The 24,372-nt window shown below is 48.2% G+C and overlaps 1 protein-coding gene across 2 annotated transcripts in view; it reads right to left on the bottom strand.

Moving 5' to 3' along the window:
• klhl30 (kelch-like family member 30) overlaps positions 1 to 24,372 on the bottom strand; it is a 49,354-nt gene that overhangs the window by 20,150 nt on the left and 4,832 nt on the right. For both annotated transcript variants that reach the window (XM_067995535.1, XM_067995536.1), the window contains exon 3: positions 19,312 to 19,477. In XM_067995535.1, the coding sequence (XP_067851636.1) occupies positions 19,312 to 19,477 (166 nt within the window). The remainder of the gene's footprint in view (positions 1 to 19,311; positions 19,478 to 24,372) is intronic.

Here is a 24,372-nt window from a genome sequence, read left to right as displayed (position 1 = left end):
ACACACCGCACTATCCAGTCCCAAGTGTCTAATACACACCGCACTAGCCAGTCCCAAGTGTCTAATACACACCACACTAGCCAGTCCCAAGTGTCTAATACACACCACACTAGCCAGTCCCAATGTCTAACACACACCGCACTAGCCAGTCCCAAGTATCTAATACACACCACACTATCCAGTCCCAAGTGTCTAATACACACCACACTAGCCAGTCCCAAGTGTCTAATACACACCACACTATCCAGTCCCAAGTGTCTAATACACACCGCACTAGCCAGTCCCAAGTGTCTAATACACACCGCACTAGCCAGTCCCAATGTCTAATACACACCGCACTAGCCAGTCCCAAGTGTCTAATACACACCACACTATCCAGTCCCAAGTGTCTAATACACACCACACTATCCAGTCCCAAGTGTCTAATACACACCACACTAGCCAGTCCCAAGTGTCTAATACACACCACACTAGCCAGTCCCAAGTGTCTAATACACACCACACTAGCCAGTCCCAAGTGTCTAATACACACCGCACTAGCCAGTCCCAAGTGTCTAATACACACCACACTAGCCAGTCCCAAGTGTCTAACACACACCGCACTAGCCAGTCCCAAGTGTCTAATACACAACGCACTAGCCAGTCCCAAGTGTCCAATACACACCGCACTAGCCAGTCCCAAGTGTCTAATACACACCACACTAGCCAGTCCCAATGTCTAATGCACACCGCACAAGCCAGTCCCAATGTCTAACACACACCACACTAGCCAGTCCCAAGTGTCTAATACACACCACACTAGCCAGTCCCAAGTGTCTAATACACACCACACTATCCAGTCCCAAGTGTCTAATACACACCGCACTATCCAGTCCCAAGTGTCTAATACACACCACACTAGCCAGTCCCAAGTGTCTAATACACACCACACTATCCAGTCCCAAGTGTCTAATACACACCGCACTAGCCAGTCCCAAGTGTCTAATACACACCGCACTAGCCAGTCCCAATGTCTAATACACACCGCACTAGCCAGTCCCAAGTGTCTAATACACACCACACTATCCAGTCCCAAGTGTCTAATACACACCACACTATCCAGTCCCAAGTGTCTAATACACACCACACTAGCCAGTCCCAAGTGTCTAATACACACCACACTAGCCAGTCCCAAGTGTCTAATACACACCACACTAGCCAGTCCCAAGTGTCTAATACACACCGCACTAGCCAGTCCCAAGTGTCTAATACACACCACACTAGCCAGTCCCAAGTGTCTAATACACACCGCACTAGCCAGTCCCAAGTGTCCAATACACACCGCACTAGCCAGTCCCAAGTGTCTAATACACACCACATTAGCCAGTCCCAATGTCTAATGCACACCGCACAAGCCAGTCCCAAGTGTCTAATACACACCACACTAGCCAGTCCCAAGTGTCTAATACACACCACACTATCCAGTCCCAAGTGTCTAATACACACCACACTATCCAGTCCCAAGTGTCTAATACACACCACACTAGCCAGTCCCAAGTGTCTAATACACACCACACTAGCCAGTCACAATGTCTAATACACACCACACTAGCCAGTCCCAAGTGTCTAATACACAACGCACTAGCCAGTCCCAAGTGTCTAATACACACCACACTAGCCAGTCCCAATGTCTAATACACACCACACTAGCCAGTCCCAAGTGTCTAATACACACCGCACTAGCCAGTCCCAAGTGTCTAATACACACCGCACTAGCCAGTCCCAAGTGTCTAACACACACCGCACTAGCCAGTCCCAAGTGTCTAATACACACCGCACTAGCCAGTCCCAAGTGTCTAATACACACCGCACTAGCCAGTCCCAAGTGTCTAATACACACCACACTATCCAGTCCCAAGTGTCTAATACACACCACACTAGCCAGTCCCAAGTGTCTAATACACACCGCACTAGCCAGTCCCAAGTGTCTAATACACACCGCACTAGCCAGTCCCAAGTGTCTAATACACACCACACTAGCCAGTCCCAATGTCTAATACACACCACACTAGCCAGTCCCAAGTGTCTAATACACACCGCACTAGCCAGTCCCAAGTGTCTAATACACACCGCACTATCCAGTCCCAAGTGTCTAATACACACCACACTAGCCAGTCCCAAGTGTCTAATACACACCACACTAGCCAGTCCCAATGTCTAACACACACCGCACTAGCCAGTCCCAAGTATCTAATACACACCACACTATCCAGTCCCAAGTGTCTAATACACACCACACTAGCCAGTCCCAAGTGTCTAATACACACCGCACCAGCCAGTCCCAAGTGTCTAATACACACCACACTATCCAGTCCCAAGTGTCTAATACACACCACACTAGCCAGTCCCAATGTCTAACACACACCACACTAGCCAGTCCCAAGTGTCTAATACACACCGCACGAGCCAGTCCCAATGTCTAATACACACCGCACTAGCCAGTCCCAAGTGTCTAATACACACCTCACTAGCCAGTCCCAATGTCTAACACACACCACACTATCCAGTCCCAAGTGTCTAATACACACCACACTATCCAGTCCCAAGTGTCTAATACACACCACACTCGCCAGTCCCAAGTGTCTAATACACACCACACTAGCCAGTCCCAAGTGTCTAATACACACCACACTAGCCAGTCCCAAGTGTCTAATACACACCGCACTAGCCAGTCCCAAGTGTCTAATACACACCACACTAGCCAGTCCCAAGTGTCTAACACACACCGCACTAGCCAGTCCCAAGTGTCTAATACACACCACACTAGCCAGTCCCAAGTGTCTAATACACACCACACTATCCAGTCCCAAGTGTCTAATACACACCACACTAGCCAGTCCCAATGTCTAACACACACCACACTAGCCAGTCCCAAGTGTCTAATACACACCACACTATCCAGTCCCAAGTGTCTAATACACACCGCACTAGCCAGTCCCAAGTGTCTAATACACACCACACTAGCCAGTCCCAAGTGTCTAATACACACCACACTATCCAGTCCCAAGTGTCTAATACACACCACACTAGCCAGTCCCAAAGTCTAATACACACCGCACTAGCCAGTCCCAAGTGTCTAATACACACCGCACTATCCAGTCCCAAGTGTCTAATACACACCACACTAGCCAGTCCCAAGTGTCTAATACACACCACACTAGCCAGTCCCAAGTGTCTAATACACACCGCACTATCCAGTCCCAAGTGTCTAATACACACCACACTAGCCAGTCCCAAGTGTCTAATACACACCGCACTATCCAGTCCCAAGTGTCTAACACACACCACACTAGCCAGTCCCAAGTGTCTAATACACACCACACTAGCCAGTCCCAATGTCTAACACACACCACACTAGCCAGTCCCAAGTGTCTAATACACACCACACTATCCAGTCCCAAGTGTCTAATACACACCACACTAGCCAGTCCCAAGTGTCTAATACACACCACACTATCCAGTCCCAAGTGTCTAATACACACCGCACTAGCCAGTCCCAATGTCTAATACACACCGCACTAGCCAGTCCCAAGTGTCTAATACACACCACACTAGCCAGTCCCAAGTGTCTAATACACACCACACTATCCAGTCCCAAGTGTCTAATACACACCACACTATCCAGTCCCAAGTGTCTAATACACACCACACTAGCCAGTCCCAAGTGTCTAATACACACCACACTAGCCAGTCCCAAGTGTCTAATACACACCGCACTAGCCAGTCCCAAGTGTCTAATACACACCGCACTAGCCAGTCCCAAGTGTCTAATACACACCACACTAGCCAGTCCCAAGTGTCTAATACACACCACACTAGCCAGTCCCAAGTGTCTAATACACACCACACTAGCCAGTCCCAAGTGTCTAATACACACCGCACTAGCCAGTCCCAAGTGTCTAATACACACCACACTAGCCAGTCCCAAGTGTCTAACACACACCGCACTATCCAGTCCCAAGTGTCTAATACACACCACACTAGCCAGTCCCAAGTGTCTAATACACACCGCACTAGCCAGTCCCAAGTGTCTAATACACACCACACTAGCCAGTCCCAAGTGTCTAATACACACCACACTAGCCAGTCCCAAGTGTCTAACACACACCGCACTAGCCAGTCCCAAGTGTCTAATACACACCGCACTAGCCAGTCCCAAGTGTCTAATACACACCACACTAGCCAGTCCCAATGTCTAATGCACACCGCACAAGCCAGTCCCAAGTGTCTAATACACACCACACTATCCAGTCCCAAGTTTCTAATACACACCACACTATCCAGTCCCAAGTGTCTAATACACACCACACTAGCCAGTCCCAAGTGTCTAATACACACCACACTATCCAGTCCCAAGTGTCTAACACACACCGCACTAGCCAGTCCCAATGTCTAACACACACCGCACTAGCCAGTCCCAAGTGTCTAATACACACCACACTATCCAGTCCCAAGTGTCTAATACACACCACACTAGCCAGTCCCAAGTGTCTAATACACACCACACTAGCCAGTCCCAATGTCTAACACACAACGCACTAGCCAGTCCCAATGTCTAATACACACCGCACTAGCCAGTCCCAATGTCTAATACACACCGCACTAGCCAGTCCCAAGTGTCTAATACACACCGCACTAGCCAGTCCCAAGTGTCTAATACACACCACACTAGCCAGTCCCAATGTCTAATACACACCACACTAGCCAGTCCCAAGTGTCTAATACACACCACACTAGCCAGTCCCAAGTGTCTAACACACACCACACCAGCCAGTCCCAATGTCTAATACACACCGCACTATCCAGTCCCAAGTGTCTAATACACACCACACTAGCCAGTCCCAATGTCTAATACACACCACACTAGCCAGTCCCAATGTCTAACACACACCACACTAGCCAGTCCCAATGTCTAACACACAACGCACTAGACAGTCCCAATGTCTAATACACACCGCACTAGCCAGTCCCAATGTCTAATACACACCGCACTATCCAGTCCCAAGTGTCTAATACACACCACACTAGCCAGTCCCAAGTGTCTAATACACACCACACTATCCAGTCCCAAGTGTCTAATACACACCACACTAGCCAGTCCCAATGTCTAACACACAACGCACTAGCCAGTCCCAATGTCTAATACACACCACACTAGCCAGTCCCAATGTCTAATACACACCGCACTAGCCAGTCCCAAGTGTCTAATACACACCGCACTAGCCAGTCCCAAGTGTCTAATACACACCGCACTAGCCAGTCCCAAGTGTCTAATACACACCACACTAGCCAGTCCCAAGTGTCTAATACACACCACACTATCCAGTCCCAATGTCTAACACACACCGCACCAGCCAGTCCCAATGTCTAACACACACCTCACTAGCCAGTCCCAAGTGTCTAATACACACCACACTAGCCAGTCCCAAGTGTCTAATACACACCACACTATCCAGTCCCAAGTGTCTAATACACACCACACTAGCCAGTCCCAAGTGTCTAATACACACCACACTATCCAGTCCCAATGTCTAACACACACCGCACCAGCCAGTCCCAATGTCTAACACACACCTCACTAGCCAGTCCCAAGTGTCTAATACACACCACACTATCCAGTCCCAATGTCTAACACACACCGCACTAGCCAGTCCCAAGTGTCTAATACACACCACACTAGCCAGTCCCAATGTCTAATACACACCACACTAGCCAGTCCCAAGTGTCTAATACACACCACACTAGCCAGTCCCAAGTGTCTAATGCACACCACACTAGCCAGTCCCAATGTCTAACACACACCGCACTAGCCAGTCCCAATGTCTAATACACACCGCACTAGCCAGTCCCAATGTCTAATACACACCGCACTAGCCAGTCCCAAGTGTCTAATACACACCGCATTAGCCAGTCCCAAGTGTCTAATACACACCGCACTAGCCAGTCCCAAGTGTCTAACACACACCGCACTAGCCAGTCCCAAGTGTCTAATACACACCGCACTAGCCAGTCCCAATGTCTAATACACACCGCACTATCCAGTCCCAAGTGTCTAATACACACCGCACTAGCCAGTCCCAAGTGTCTAATACACACCACACTAGCCAGTCCCAAGTGTCTAATACACACCACACTAGCCAGTCCCAAGTGTCTAATACACACCGCACTAGCCAGTCCCAAGTGTCTAATACACACCGCACTAGCCAGTCCCAAGTGTCTAATACACACCGCACGAGCCAGTCCCAAGTGTCTAATACACACCACACTAGCCAGTCCCAAGTGTCTAATACACACCACACTATCCAGTCCCAAGTGTCTAATACACACCACACTAGCCAGTCCCAAGTGTCTAATACACACCACACTAGCCAGTCCCAAGTGTCTAATACACACCACACTAGCCAGTCCCAATGTCTAACACACACCGCACTAGCCAGTCCCAAGTGTCTAATACACACCACACTAGCCAGTCCCAAGTGTCTAATACACACCACACTAGCCAGTCCCAATGTCTAATACACACCACACTAGCCAGCCCCAAGTGTCTAACACACACCGCACTAGCCAGTCCCAAGTGTCAAATACACACCACACTAGCCAGCCCCAAGTGTCTAACACACAACACACTAGCCAGTCCCAAGTGTCTAATGCACACCACACTAGCCAGTCCCAATGTCTAATACACACCACACTAGCCAGCCCCAAGTGTCTAACACACACCGCACTAGCCAGTCCCAATGTCTAACACACACCGCACTAGCCAGTCCCAATGTCTAATACACACCGCACTATCCAGTCCCAATGTCTAATACACACCGCACTAGCCAGTCCCAATGTCTAATACACACCACACTAGCCAGTCCCAATGTCTAATACACACCACACTAGCCAGTCCGAAGTGTCTAATACACACCACACTAGCCAGTCCCAATGTCTAACACACACCGCACTAGCCAGTCCCAATGTCTAATACACACCGCACTAGCCAGTCCCAAGTGTCTAATACACACCACACGAGCCAGTCCCAAGTGTCTAATACACACCACACTAGCCAGTCCCAAGTGTCTAACACACACCGCACTAGCCAGTCCCAATGTCTAACACACACCACACTAGCCAGTCCCAATGTCTATCACACACCGCACCAGCCAGTCCCAATGTCTAATACACACCGCACTAGCCAGTCCCAATGTCTAACACACACCACACTAGCCAGTCCCAATGTCTAACACACACCGCACTAGCCAGTCCCAATGTCTAATACACAACGCACTAGCCAGTCCCAATGTCTAATACACACCACACTAGCCAGCCCCAAGTGTCTAATACACACCGCACTAGCCAGCCCCAAGTGTCTAATACACACCGCACTAGCCAGTCCCAATGTCTAATACACACCGCACTAGCCAGTCCCAATGTCTAATACACACCACACTAGCCAGTCCCAATGTCTAATACACACCACACTAGCCAGTCCCAATGTCTAATACACACCACACTAGCCAGTCCCAATGTCTAATACTAACCGCAATAGCCAGCCCCAAGTGTCTAACAAACACCACACTAGCCAGTCCCAATGTCTAATACACACCACACTCGCCAGCCCCAATGTCTAACACACACCGCACTAGCCAGTCCCAAGTGTCTAACACACACCACACTAGACAGACCCAATGTCTAATACACACCGCACGAGCCAGTCCCAATGTCTAATACACACCACACTAGCCAGTCCCAAGTGTCTAATACACACCGCACTAGCCAGTCCCAATGTGTAATACACACCACACTAGCCAGCCCCAAGTGTCTAACACACACCACACTAGCCAGTCCCAATGTCTAACACACACCACACTAGCCAGTCCCAATATCTAATTCACACCACACTAGCCAGTCCCAATGTCTAATACACACCACACTAGCCAGTCCCAATGTCTAATACACACCACACTAGCCAGTCCCAATGTCTAACACACACCACACTAGCCAGTCCCAATGTCTAATACACACCACACTAGCCAGTCCCAATGTCTAACACACACCACACTAGCCAGTCCCAAGTGTCTAACACACACCACACTAGCCAGTCCCAATATCTAATTCACACCACACTAGCCAGTCCCAATGTCTAATACACACCGCACTAGCCAGCCCCAAGTGTCTAACACACACCACACTAGCCAGTCCCAATGTCTAACACACACCACACTAGCCAGTCCCAATGTCTAATACACACCACACTAGCCAGCCCCAAGTGTCTAACACACACCACACTAGCCAGTCCCAATGTCTAACACACACCACACTAGCCAGTCCCAATGTCTAACACACACCGCACTAGCCAGTCCCAATGTCTAATACACACCACACTAGCCAGTCCCAATGTCTAACACACACCACACTAGCCAGTCCCAATGTCTAATACACACCACACTAGCCAGTCCTAATGTCTAACACACACCACACTAGCCAGTCCCAATGGCTAATTCACACCACACTAGCCAGTCCCAAGTGTCTAACACACACCACACTAGCCAGTCCCAAGTGTCCAACACACACCGCACTAGCCAGTCCCAAGTGTCTAACACACACCACACTAGCCAGTCCCAAGTGTCTAACACACACCACACTAGCCAGCCCCAAGTGTCTAACACACACCACACTAGCCAGTCCCAAGTGTCTAACACACACCACACTAGCCAGTCCCAAGTGTCTAACACACACCACACTAGCCAGTCCCAAGTGTCTAATGCACACCACACTAGCCAGTCCCAATGTCTAACACACACCACACTAGCCAGTCCCAATGTCTAATACACACCACACTAGCCAGTCCCAATGTCTAAAACACACCACACTAGCCAGTCCCAAGTGTCTAATACACACCACACTAGCCAGTCCCAATGTCTAATACACACCACACTAGCCAGTCCCAATGTCTAATACACACCACACTAGCCAGTCCCAAGTGTCTAATACACACCGCACTAGCCAGTCCCAAGTGTCTAACACACACCACACTAGCCAGTCCCAAGTGTCTAATGCAGACCACACTAGCCAGTCCCAATGTCTAACACACACCACACTAGCCAGTCCCAAGTGTCTAATACACACCACACTAGCCAGTCCCAATGTCTAATACACACCACACTAGCCAGTCCCAATGTCTAATACACACCACACTAGCCAGTCACAATGTCTAATACACACCACACTAGCCAGTCCCAATGTCTAATACACACCACACTAGCCAGTCCCAAGTGTCTAATGCACACCACACTAGCCAGTCCCAAGTGTCTAACACACACCACACTAGCCAGTCCCAATGTCTAATACACACCACACTAGCCAGTCCCAAGTGTCTAATGCACACCACACTAGCCAGTCCCAAGTGTCTAATACACACCACACTAGCCAGTCCCAAGTGTCTAATGCACACCACACTAGCCAGTCCCAAGTGTCTAATGCACACCACACTAGCCAGTCCCAATGTCTAACACACACCGCACTAGCCAGTCCCAAGTGTCTAATGCACACCACACTATCCAGTCCCAATGTCTAACACACACCACACTAGCCAGTCCCAAGTGTCTAACACACACCACACTAGCCAGTCCCAAGTGTCGAATACACACCACACTAGCCAGTCCCAATGTCTAACACACACCACACTAGCCAGTCCCAATGTCTAACACACACCACACTAGCCAGTCCCAAGTGTCTAACACACACCACACTAGCCAGTCCCAAGTGTCGAATACACACCACACTAGCCAGTCCCAACGTCTAACACACACCACACTAGCCAGCCCCAAGTGTCTAACACACACCACACTAGCCAGTCCCAAGTGTCTAATGCACACCACACTAGCCAGTCCCAATGTCTAACACACACCGCACTAGCCAGTCCCAAGTGTCTAATGCACACCACACTATCCAGTCCCAATGTCTAACACACACCACACTAGCCAGTCCCAAGTGTCTAACACACACCGCACTAGCCAGTCCCAATGTCTAATACACACCACACTAGCCAGTCCCAATGTCTAATACACACCACACTAGCCAGTCCCAATGTCTAACACACACCGCACTAGCCAGTCCCAATGTCTAATACACACCGCACTAGCCAGTCCCAATGTCTAATACACACCACACTAGCCAGTCCCAAGTGTCTAATACACACCGCACTAGCCAGTCCCAAGTGTCTAACACACACCACACTAGCCAGTCCCAATGTCTAACACACACCACACTAGCCAGTCCCAATGTCTAACACACACCACACTAGCCAGTCCCAATGTCTAACACACACCACACTAGCCAGTCCCAAGTGTCTAATACACACCGCACTAGCCAGTCCCAAGTGTCTAATGCACACCACACTAGCCAGTCCCAATGTCTAACACACACCACACTATCCAGTCCCAAGTGTCTAATACACACCACACTAGCCAGTCCCAAGTGTCTAATACACACCACACTAGCCAGTCCCAATGTCTAACACACACCACACTAGCCAGTCCCAAGTGTCTAATACACACCACACTAGCCAGTCCCAATGTCTAATACACACCACACGAGCCAGTCCCAATGTCTAATACACACCACACTAGCCAGCCCCAATGTCTAATACACACCACACCAGCCAGTCCCAAGTGTCTGATACACACCACACTAGCCAGTCCCAATGTCTAACACACACCACACTAGCCAGTCCCAATGTCCAATACACACCACACTAGCCAGTCCCAATGTCTAACACACACCACACTAGCCAGTCCCAATGTCTAACACACACCACACTAGCCAGTCCCAAGTGTCTAATACACACCACACTAGCCAGTCCCAAGTGTCTAACACACACCACACTAGCCAGTCCCAAGTGTCTAATGCACACCACACTAGCCAGTCCCAATGTCTAACACACACCACACTAGCCAGTCCCAAGTGTCGAATACACACCACACTATCCAGTCCCAAGTGTCTAATGCACACCGCACTAGCCAGTCCCAAGTGTCTAACACACACCACACTATCCAGTCCCAAGTGTCTAATACACACCACACTAGCCAGTCCCAAGTGTCTAACACACACCGCACTATCCAGTCCCAAGTGTCTAATACACACCACACTAGCCAGTCCCAAGTGTCTAACACACACCACACTATCCAGTCCCAAGTGTGTAATACACACCACACTAGCCAGTCCCAAGTGTCTAATACACACCGCACTAGCCAGTCCCAAGTGTCTAACACACACCACACTAGCCAGTCCCAAGTGTCTAACACACACCGCACTAGCCAGTCCCAAGTGTCTAACACACACCACACTAGCCAGTCCCAATGTCTAACACACACCACACTAGCCAGTCCCAAGTGTCTAACACACACCACACTAGCCAGTCCCAATGTCTAACACACACCGCACTAGCCAGTCCCAATTTCTAACACACACCGCACTAGCCAGTCCCAATGTCTAACACACACCGCACTAGCCAGTCCCAATGTCTAATACACACCACACTAGCCAGTCCCAATGTCTAACACACACCGCACTAGCCAGTCGCAATGTCTAACACACACCGCACTAGCCAGTCCCAATGTCTAACACACACCACACTAGCCAGTCCCAATGTCTAACACACACCACACTAGCCAGTCCCAATGTCGAACACACACCACACTAGCCAGTCCCAATGTGTAACACACACCACACTAGCCAGTCCCAATGTCTAACACACACCACACTATCCAGTCCCAAGTGTCTAATACACACCACACTATCCAGTCCCAAGTGTCTAACACACACCGCACTAGCCAGTCCCAATGTCTAACACACACCACACTAGCCAGTCCCAATGTCTAATACACACCACACTATCCAGTCCCAAGTGTCTAATACACACTGCACCAGCCAGTCCCAATGTCTAACACACACCGCACCAGCCAGTCCCAATGTCTAATACACACCACACTAGCCAGTCCCAATGTCTAACACACACCGCACTAGCCAGTCCCAATGTCTAACACACACCGCACTAGCCAGTCCCAATGTCTAATACACACCACACTATCCAGTCCCAAGTGTCTAATACACACCGCACTAGCCAGTCCCAATGTCTAACACACACCGCACCAGCCAGTCCCAATGTCTAACACACACCGCACCAGCCAGTCCCAATGTCTAACACACACCACACTAGCCAGTCCCAAGTGTCTAATACACACCGCTCTAGCCAGTCCCAATGTCTAACACACACCACACTATCCAGTCCCAAGTGTCTAATACACACCACACTAGCCAGTCCCAATGTCTAATACACACCACACTATCCAGTCCCAAGTGTCTAATACACACCGCACCAGCCAGTCCCAATGTCTAACACACACCGCACCAGCCAGTCCCAATGTCGAATACACACCACACTAGCCAGTCCCAAGTGTCTAATACACACCACACTAGCCAGTCCCAATGTCTAATACACACCACACTAGCCAGTCCCAATGTCTAATACACACCACACTAGCCAGTCACAATGTCTAATACACACCACACTAGCCAGTCCCAATGTCTAATACACACCACACTAGCCAGTCCCAAGTGTCTAATGCACACCACACTAGCCAGTCCCAAGTGTCTAACGCACACCACACTTGCCAGTCCCAATGTCTAATACACACCACACTAGCCAGTCCCAAGTGTCTAATGCACACCACACTAGCCAGTCCCAAGTGTCTAATACACACCACACTAGCCAGTCCCAAGTGTCTAATGCACACCACACTAGCCAGTCCCAAGTGTCTTATGCACACCACACTAACCAGTCCCAATGTCTAACACACACCGCACTAGCCAGTCCCAAGTGTCTAATGCACACCACACTAGCCAGTCACAATGTCTAACACACACCACACTAGCCAGTCCCAATGTCTAATACACACCACACTAGCCAGCCCCAAGTGTCTAACACACACCACACTAGCCAGTCCCAATGTCTAACACACACCACACTAGCCAGTCCCAATGTCTAACACACACCGCACTAGCCAGTCCCAATGTCTAATACACACCACACTAGCCAGTCCCAATGTCTAACACACACCACACTAGCCAGTCCCAATGTCTAATACACACCACACTAGCCAGTCCTAATGTCTAACACACACCACACTAGCCAGTCCCAATGTCTAACACACACCACACTAGCCAGTCCCAATGTCTAATACACACCACACTAGCCAGTCCTAATGTCTAACACACACCACACTAGCCAGTCCCAATGTCTAACACACACCGCACTAGCCAGTCCCAATGTCTAATACACACCACACTATCCAGTCCCAAGTGTCTAATACACACCGCACTAGCCAGTCCCAATGTCTAACACACACCGCACCAGCCAGTCCCAATGTCTAACACACACCGCACCAGCCAGTCCCAATGTCTAACACACACCACACGAGACAGTCCCAAGTGTCTAATACACACCGCTCTAGCCAGTCCCAATGTCTAACACACACCACACTATCCAGTCCCAAGTGTCTAATACACACCGCACTAGCCAGTCCCAATGTCTAACACACACCACACTCGCCAGTCCCAATGTCTAATACACACCACACTATCCAGTCCCAAGTGTCTAATACACACCGCACCAGCCAGTCCCAATGTCTAACACACACCGCACCAGCCAGTCCCAATGTCTAATACACACCACACTAGCCAGTCCCAATGTCTAACACACACCACACTAGCCAGTCCCAATGTCTAACACACACCGCACCAGCCAGTCCCAATGTCTAATACACACCACACTAGCCAGTCCCAATGTCTAACACACACCACACCAGCCAGCCCCAAGTGTCTAATACACACCACACTAGCCAGTCCCAATGTCTAATACACACCACACTAGCCAGTCCCAATGTCTAATACACACCACACTATCCAGTCCCAAGTGTCTAATACACACCACACTATCCAGTCCCAATGTCTAACACACACCACACTAGCCAGTCCCAATGTCTAATACACACCACACTATCCAGTCCCAAGTGTCTAATACACACCGCTCTAGCCAGTCCCAATGTCTAACACACACCACACTATCCAGTCCCAAGTGTCTAATACACACCGCACTAGCCAGTCCCAATGTCTAACACACACCGCACCAGCCAGTCCCAATGTCTAATACACACCACACTAGCCAGTCCCAATGTCTAACACACACCACACCAGCCAGCCCCAAGTGTCTAATACACACCGCACTAGCCAGTCCCAATGTCTAATACACACCACACTATCCAGTCCCAATGTCTAACACACACCACACCAGCCAGCCCCAAGTGTCTAATACACACCACACTAGCCAGTCCCAATGTCTAATACACACCACACTAGCCAGTCCCAATGTCTAATACACACCACACTATCCAGTCCCAAGTGTCTAATACACACCACACTATCCAGTCCCAAGTGTCTAATACACACCACACTAGCCAGTCCCAATGTCTAACACACACCGCACCAGCCAGTCCCAATGTCTAATACACACCACACTGGCCAGTCCCAATGTCTAACACACACCGCACTAGCCAGTCCCAATGTCTAACACACACCACACTAGCCAGTCCCAATGTCTAATACACACCACACTAGCCAGTCCCAATGTCTAACACACACCACACTATCCAGTCCCAAGTGTCCAATACACATCACACTATCCAGTCCCAATGTCTAATACACACCACACTAGCCAGTCCCAATGTCTAACACACACCACACTAGCCAGTCCCAAGTGTCTAATACACACCACACTAGCCAGTCCCAAGTGTCTAATACACACCACACTATCCAGTCCCAATGTCTAATGCACACCACACTATCCAGTCCCAAGTGTCTAATACACACCGCACTAGCCAGTCCCAAGTGTCTAACACACACCACACTAGCCAGTCCCAAGTGTCTAATACACACCACACTAGCCAGTCCCAAGTGTCTAACACACACCACACTAGCCAGTCCCAATGTCTAACACACACCACACTAGCCAGTCCCAATGTCTAATACACACCACACTATCCAGTCCCAATGTCTAATACACACCACGCTATCCAGTCCCAAGTGTCTAATACACACCACACTATCCAGTCCCAATGTCTAATGCACACCGCACTAGCCAGTCCCAAGTGTCTAATGCACACCACACTAGCCAGTCCCAATGTCTAATACACACCACACTATCCAGTCCCAATGTCTAATACACACCACACTAGCCAGTCCCAAGTGTCTAATACACACCGCACTAGCCAGTCCCAAGTGTCTAATACACACCGCACTAGCCAGTCCCAAGTGTCTAATACACACCGCACTAGCCAGTCCCAAGTGTCTAATACACACCACACTATCCAGTCCCAATGTCTAATACACACCACACTATCCAGTCCCAAGTGTCTAATGCACACCACACTAGCCAGTCCCAAGTGTCTAATACACACCACACTAGCCAGTCCCAATGTCTAATGCACACCACACTAGCCAGTCCCAAGTGTCTAATACACACCACACTATCCAGTCCCAAGTGTCTAATGCACACCACACTAGCCAGTCCCAAGTGTCTAATACACACCACACTATCCAGTCCCAAGTGTCTCATACACACCACACTATCCAGTCCCAAGTGTCTCATACACACCACACTAGCCAGTCCCAAGTGTCTAACACACACCACACTATCCAGTCCCAAGTGTCTAATACACACCACACTAGCCAGTCCCAAGTGTCTAACACACACCACACTAGCCAGTCCCAAGTGTCTAACACACACCACACTAGCCAGTCCCAAGTGTCTAACACACACCACACTAGCCAGTCCCAAGTGTCTAATGCACACCACACTATCCAGTCCCAAGTGTCTAACACACACCACACTATCCAGTCCCAATGTCTAACACACACCGCACTATCCAGTCCCAAGTGTCTAATGCACACCACACTATCCAGTCCCAAGTGTCTAACACACACCGCACTATCCAGTCCCAATGTCTAACACACCATACCACAGTCCCTCACTCTCTTGGTATCATTGCACTGGATTTAATTGTGTCAGCTGCAAATTTTCTTATGAGGTTTCCTGTTTCTGTCAATTATTTTTCTTCCCACAAATGTGTACACTGCTGGGCTTAAACCAAACAGAGGAACTTTCTTTATACACAGTCCAATGAGACCCACGGGGCTTTGGTCACAAGACATCCAGGAATTCCTCCCAGTGCTCCAGTCGCAATGTCTAACACACACCGCACTAGCCAGTCCCAATGTCCAATACACACCGCACTAGCCAGTCCCAATGTCTAACACACACCACACTAGCCAGTCCCAATGTCTAACACACACCGCACTCGCCAGTCCCAATGTCTAACACACACCACACTAGCCAGTCCCAATGTCTAACACACACCACACTATCCAGTCCCAAGTGTCTAATACACACCGCACTAGCCAGTCCCAATGTCTAACACACACCACACTAGCCAGTCCCAATGTCTAACACACACCACACTAGCCAGTCCCAATGTCGAACACACACCACACTAGCCAGTCCCAATGTCTAACACACACCACACTAGCCAGTCCCAATGTCGAACACACACCACACTATCCAGTCCCAAGTGTCTAATACACACCGCACTAGCCAGTCCCAATGTCTAACACACACCACACTAGCCAGTCCCAATGTCTAACACACACCACACTAGCCAGTCCCAATGTCTAATACACACCACACTAGCCAGTCCCAATGTCGAACACACACCACACTAGCCAGTCCCAATGTCTAACACACACCACACTAGCCAGTCCCAATGTCTAATACACACCACACTAGCCAGTCCCAATGTCTAACACACACCACACTAGCCAGTCCCAAGTGTCTAATACACACCACACTAGCCAGTCCCAAGTGTCTAATACACACCACACTAGCCAGTCCCAATGTCTAACACACACCACACTAGCCAGTCCCAATGTCTAACACACACCACACTAGCCAGTCCCAAGTGTCTAACACACACCACACTAGCCAGTCCCAAGTGTCTAATACACACCACACTATCCAGTCCCAAGTGTCTAACACACACCGCACTAGCCAGTCCCAAGTGTCTAATACACACCACACTATCCAGTCCCAAGTGTCTAACACACACCACACTATCCAGTCCCAAGTGTCTAATACACACCGCACTAGCCAGTCCCAATGTCTAACACACACCACACTAGCCAGTCCCAATGTCTAACACACACCACACTAGCCAGTCCCAATGTCTAACACACACCACACTAGCCAGTCCCAATGTCGAACACACACCACACTAGCCAGTCCCAATGTCTAACACACACCACACTAGCCAGTCCCAATGTCTAATACACACCACACTAGCCAGTCCCAATGTCTAACACACACCACACTAGCCAGTCCCAATGTCTAATACACACCACACTAGCCAGTCCCAATGTCTAATACACACCACACTAGCCAGTCCCAATGTCTAACACACACCACACTAGCCAGTCCCAATGTCTAATACACACCACACTATCCAGTCCCAAGTGTCTAATACACACCGCACTAGCCAGTCCCAATGTCTAACACACACCACACTAGCCAGTCCCAATGTCTAATACACACCACACTATCCAGTCCCAAGTGTCTAACACACACCACACTATCCAGTCCCAAGTGTCTAATACACACCGCACTAGCCAGTCCCAATGTCTAACACACACCACACTAGCCAGTCCCAATGTCTAATACACACCACACTATCCAGTCCCAAGTGTCTAATACACACCGCACCAGCCAGTCCCAATGTCTAACACACACCGCACCAGCCAGTCCCAATGTCTAATACACACCACACTAGCCAGTCCCAATGTCTAACACACACCGCACTAGCCAGTCCCAATGTCTAACACACACCACACTATCCAGTCCCAAGTGTCTAATACACACCGCACTAGCCAGTCCCAATGTCTAATACACACCACACTATCCAGTCCCAAGTGTCTAATACACACCACACTATCCAGTCCCAAGTGTCTAATACACATCACACTATCCAGTCCCAAGTGTCTTATACACACCACACTATCCAGTCCCAATGTCTAATGCACACCACACTATCCAGTCCCAAGTGTCTAATACACACCGCACTATCCAGTCCCAAGTGTCTAACACACACCACACTATCCAGTCCCAAGTGTCTAACACACCACACTATCCAGTCCCAAGTGTCTAACACACCACACTATCCAGTCCCAATGTCTAATGCACACCACACTAGCCAGTCCCAAGTGTCTAATACACACCACACTAGCCAGTCCCAAGTGTCTAACACACACCACACTAGCCAGTCCCAAGTGTCTAACACACACCACACTAGCCAGTCCCAATGTCTAACACACCACACTAGCCAGTCCCAATGTCTAACACACACCACACTATCCAGTCCCAATGTCTAACACACCACACTAGCCAGTCCCAATGTCTAACACACACCACACTATCCAGTCCCAAGTGTCTAACACACCACACTATCCAGTCCCAAGTGTCTAACACACCATACCACAGTCCCTCACTCTCTTGGTATCATTGCACTGGATTTAATTGTGTCAGCTGCAAATTTTCTTATGAGGTTTCCTGTTTCTGTCAATTATTTTTCTTCCCACAAATGTGTACACTGCTGGGCTTAAACCAAACAGAGGAACTTTCTTTATACACAGTCCAATGAGACCCACGGGGCTTTGGTCACAAGACATCCAGGAATTCCTCCCAGTGCTCCATACACCCGTCACACTGACCACATTGGGCCGAGAGCTTCTGGGATTTATTTCTGTGTCAGGACTATTCAGAGCAGAATCTCTACACTCAGGAAGCCCTTGGTCATTCACCCGCATTAACAGAAACGAGCCTTACAATGAATTGGAACATTCTGGAACTGAAGGAAATAACATATTATCTGGGATAATTCCCTCTGATCATGGAGTTAGTGACATTGTGAACTCGGTGGGAAGATTTTGTGAATGTAGAACATGTTTACAATCTCACAATAAAGAGTGAACACAAAATCTTCCCACTACGTTTCGGATAGTCCTACATGTAGCACCCAGAGGGTCACATCTCACAACCTTCACCACAATAGACAATTGCCAACTCCTACACTAATTACAGCAAATCCCATGCTATAACATACAGCTCAGTGTGGTATAACTCACTAGTCCTGATGTTGTAAAAAGCACTGTTTCTTGACAGGATCTGGTTATCCTCATCCTCTTCATCATCTGACTCCTCCATTGCCCGTCCTCCAATGACCACCAGGACCTCCTGAAGCTTCTTGAGACCGGGGTCATGTCTCTGCCTAACAGTTCCTTCTGTTTCAGTCTAAAAGCAGAACACAAGCTAAGTCAGGGATGAAAAACAAAGGTAATTTGTTCTACGACAGATTTAAAATTTTTGGAGTCTTTTCTATCCTTCTAAACCTAGATTATTTTGGCTTTCATTTCTTAGATCACTCTAATGGCTGAGTCCCAATTACTTAAATCTTCAAGAGTGTCTATCCTTGCCTTGAGATCTAGGTAAGCTTTCGGTTATGGGCCTGGGTAAATGAACAGCAACCCTGTTTAGTAATTGCTTTGAGGCTCTTGCGCTTCTATAAGATCTCACTTCACTCTTCAAAAGTGGTAGAGCATCCATCACATGAAACCTTACTTAAAATTTAGACTATGAAATTAATTTAATAAACAAACAAATAATCTAACAGTGATTTAATAGTTGTATATTTAGATTAGAAGTATTATATCTAACTCCTTTCGAACAGCTAACTGTACTCTTTAAGAAACCTTCTAACTGCTTCTAGTCAACCAAAATGGTTTCTTTAATATCCTGGAGAAGAGTTACTGGGACATCCTGGGTTTGGAATATCTGACCTCTCAAATTCAAAAGGGAACTATCAGTCAAAAGCAAACTCAACTAATGGTAAAGTCTCTGTGTATTTGAAAACTGTGCTACGTTCTCTCCCACAATTGTTTACCAGGGAAAAGCACAACAACAAATTTCACAACCCTGTACTGGGACAGGCCTGCTACAGGATTTCCAGCTTTGGCTGCCTGCCAAACTCCCTTTGCGCAATGACTGAGTTTTAACGTAACAGCTCCCACTGCAACATTTCCCTTGTATATTAACTCTCCCCTTGAAGCTCATCCCTCCAGTATAAAAACTTCCCCCATTGCAACCCATCCTTCTGGTACCCTAACTCTCTCATCAAAACCAATTCTTCTAGTATCCCAGCTGTTCCACCAAAGCCCGTCCTTTTAGCATATTAACTTATCCATTCAAGCTCAATCATCCAGTATATTAACTCTTCCATTGTAGCTCATCCATCTAGTTTCCCATCAAAGCCCATCTGCCTACTATCCAAATTGCCCCATTGGAGCCCAATGATCTAATATTCTAACTCTTCTATTGAAGTCCATCTCTCTTGCAAATTAACACTCCCATCTTGGGGTCTAATTATATTTTTGCTTTTGCCAGATTATTCCAAACATTTCTCACTTTTTGAGTGAAGTTTTCCTTAATATCTGTTTTATATGTCCTTTTCACAAATTTACATTTGTCTCCTGCGCTCCTAATTTACTGGCTAACTTGAATATAATATCTTGGGTTTATCTTATTTTTAATATTTTATATACTTTGATAAGGTCCACCTTATCTGCCCTCTATCTGGACTGCAAAGTTTAAACTCTTCTAATCTTTTCTCATAGCTCATCCCCTTTATACTTGGATCACCACACTCTCTCCAATGCCTGTATATCTTTCCTGTGGCATGGCAAGAAAGACTTGCATTTATCATACTCTCATGATGTCCCAACCACTTTGTATCCAAGTGTAGACAGGCACACAGCAGGATTCCACAAACAGCAAATGAGATGAATAACCAGGTGGTGGACCTGAGCAGTAGAAGACTGAGAGTGGGGATAAAAGCAGCAGCAGACCTGCAACAAGAGAAAACTACTGTGCGACGACACAGGTGAGGCAGGAGAGTCCGAGAGGTGAGCACAGTATAAAAGGAGAGACCGAGAGCGGGAGGAGAGTCCGAGAGGTGAACGCAGTGTAACTCTAAGGCAAGTCATGGCAGCAGAGCTCCCACCCGTTAAAAGCTCCTCCTGCACTATGTGGGAAGTCATGGACACTATCAGTGTCCCTGGTGACCATGTGTGCAGGAAGTGTGTCCAGCTGCAGCTACCGGCTAACCACATTCCGGAGCTGGAGCTGCAGGTGGATTCACTGTGGAGCATCCGCGATGCTGAGACTATCGTGGATAGCACGTTCAGTGAGGTGGTCACACTGCAGGTAAAGATTACGCAGGCAGAAAGGAAATGGGTGACCGCCAGGCAGAGTAAAAGGACTAGGCAGGTAGAGCAGGAGTCCCCTGGGGCCATCTCCCTCTCAAACAGATATACTGCTTTGGATACTGTTGGGGGAGATGGCTTATCAGGGGAAAGCAGCAAGAGCCAAGTTCGTGGCACCACGGGTGGCTCTGCTGCACAGGAGGGGAGGAAGAAGAGTGGCAGGGCTATAGTGATAGTGGATTCAATTGTAAGAGGAACAGATAGGCGTTTCTGCGGCCGCAAACGTGACTCCAGGATGGTATGTTGCCTCCCTGGTGCTAGGGTCAAGGATGTCACGGAGTGGCTGCAGGGGATTCTGGAAGGGGAGGGTGAACAGCCAGTAGTCGTGGTCCATATCAGTACCAACGACATAGGTAAAAAAAGGGATCAGGTCCTGCAAGGTGAATTTAAGGAGTTAGGAGATAAATTAAAAAGCAGGACCTCAAAGGTAGTGATCTCAGGATTACTACCAGTGCCATGTGCTAGTGAGTATAGGAACAGGAAAATAGACCGGATGAATGTGTGGCTGCAGGGATGGTGTAGGAGGGAGGGATTTAGATTCCTGGGACATTGGGACTGGTTCTGGGGAAGGTGGGACCTGTACAAGCGAGATGGGTTACACCCGAGCAGGACCGGGACCAATGTCCTTGCGGGGGTGTTTGCTAGTGCTGTTGGGGAAGGTTTAAAATAGAGTGGTAGGAGATGGGAATCTGAGCGGGGAGTCAGAAGGGAAGGACATAGTGGCCTTGGAGGGGGTGCAGCGTAGGTTTACTAGAATGATACCCGGACTTCAAGGGTTAAGTTACGAGGAGAGATTATACAAATTGGGGTTGTATTCTCTAGAGTTTCGAAGGTTAAGGGGTGATCTGATCAAAGTTTATAAGATATTAAGGGGAACAGATAGGGTGGAGAGAGAGAAACTATTTCCGCTGGTTGGGGATTCTAGGAGTAGGGGGCACAGTCTAAAAATTAGAGCCAGACCTTTCAGGAATGAGATTAGAAAACATTTCTACACACAAAGGGTGGTAGAAGTTTGGAACTCTCTTCTGCAAACGGCAATTGATACTAGCCCAATTGCTAAATTTAAATCTGAGATAGATAGCTTTTTGGCAACCAAAGGTATTAAGTGATATGGGCCAAAGGCAGGTATATGGAGTTAGATCACAGATCAGCCATGATCTTATCAAATGGCGGAGCAGGCACGAGGAGCTGAATGGCCGACTCCTGTTCCTATGTTCCTAAATGTGTTTTTATTGGAGGGAGAAATGCTGACCAGGCTACTGGCATAACTCCCTGCTCTTCTTCGAATAGTGCCATGGGATATTTAAATCCACCTTGGGCCTCAGTTTGACGTCTCATCCAAAAGATAGCACCTCCAATAACGAGCTGTCAGCCTACGTTATATGCTCAAGTCCTGGAGTGGGACATAAACCCACAACTTTCTGACTCAGAGGCAAGAGTGCGATCAATTGAGCCAAGCTACCACTTAGTAATAAGAGCTGAACACAATATCTTATGTGAACAGTGGACTATAAAGCTTCAGCATAGTTTCTGTAGATTTACTCTCCACTGTTCTGGTTGTTTATCCCAGCGTTCCATTATCATTTTAACTGCTTCTCCACGTTGCCCGGACACTGACAGTGATGAGGCTATTGTAACTCCCAGGTCATTTTCCATGTCTCTCTTGTCACAATTTGGTTCCCTTCATTGTATTCAAACTATAAGTATAGTTTATGCAGATTAGAAACAATTGATTGTTTCAATTGATAGAACATTGATCCTGTAAGATTTCACTAACCCCTCTTTTGTCGGGAATTTTCTCGGAGCTTGCTCTCACTCCATCACCATAACTTCACCGGAAGTAGGGATGAAACTCCATAAACGGGATTTCCACTGCACCTCCGGTGAAGTTATGGTGGCAGAGCAGGAGCAATTCGGAGGAAATTCCCAGCTTTTATTTCATTATGTTTAATTAAGGTCCTATTCAGACCTATTTTCTACCCTGGGATTCCTATGATGTTTAGCAGTCTTTCATATCGAACTTTCTCAATAACCTTCTGGAAGTTCAAATAAGCAGTATCATGGGGAGTTCCACTATCTACTTGTAACAACCTCAAAGAAACCAAGACTATTTGTCAGGCAGGATCTTTGCCATCCCAACTCATGGTGACTGCTTCTTCTAAAGGTATTCAGGAACAGCTGCTGCTGCAGCCTATCTTAGTGTAGTTTCCATTGTTTAACCTGGTACTGATGTTAGGTTAACACATCTGCCAAAGCCGGAGCGAATTTTCTCCTCCTTTGTAAACTTAGTGACTATATTTGCTAAATTTCAGTCATATGGACCCTCTCCAGTGCTTAATGGTTCTTCCATGAAGATAAAATGTCCCACATATTTCATCTGTGGTCTCCTTCAAAACAACAAACTTGCATTTAATGTAGTAAAACGTCCCAAGGCGCTTCACATCAGACAAAAATTGACACCAAGCCAAAGGAGTCATTAGGATGGATGACCAAAAACTTGCTCAAAGAGGTAGGTTTTAAGGAGCATCTTAAAGGAGGAGAAAGAGGCAGAGAAATTTACGGAGGGAATTCGAGCTTCGGGCCTACATGGTTGAAAGCACAGCCGCCAATGGTGGGGCGAAGGAAATCAGGAATGCACAAAAGAACCCTAGCAGATCTGTTATATTCAGTCCTCCTAACCTATCAAGTACCCCTCCCTGCACGCTGACCTCAAATTCCTCTGGGAGAGTGGCACCAGGAATTCCCTCAGTGATTCTCCTGAATGGCCCCTTTAACTTCGGTGGAAGATTGGTGGAAACCCTGCTCATTTGGTTTATCCAGGGCCTTCGCCAATCTTCCATTGAACTCCCGAGAAAATTCCCGGCATGT

The sequence above is a fragment of the Heptranchias perlo genome, chromosome 13, assembly GCF_035084215.1.
Source record: "Heptranchias perlo isolate sHepPer1 chromosome 13, sHepPer1.hap1, whole genome shotgun sequence".
In the NCBI taxonomy this organism is placed as follows: domain Eukaryota; kingdom Metazoa; phylum Chordata; class Chondrichthyes; order Hexanchiformes; family Hexanchidae; genus Heptranchias; species Heptranchias perlo.
Note: the sequence above shows the minus strand (reverse complement) of the source record. Positions and strands in the feature narration are given on the sequence as shown.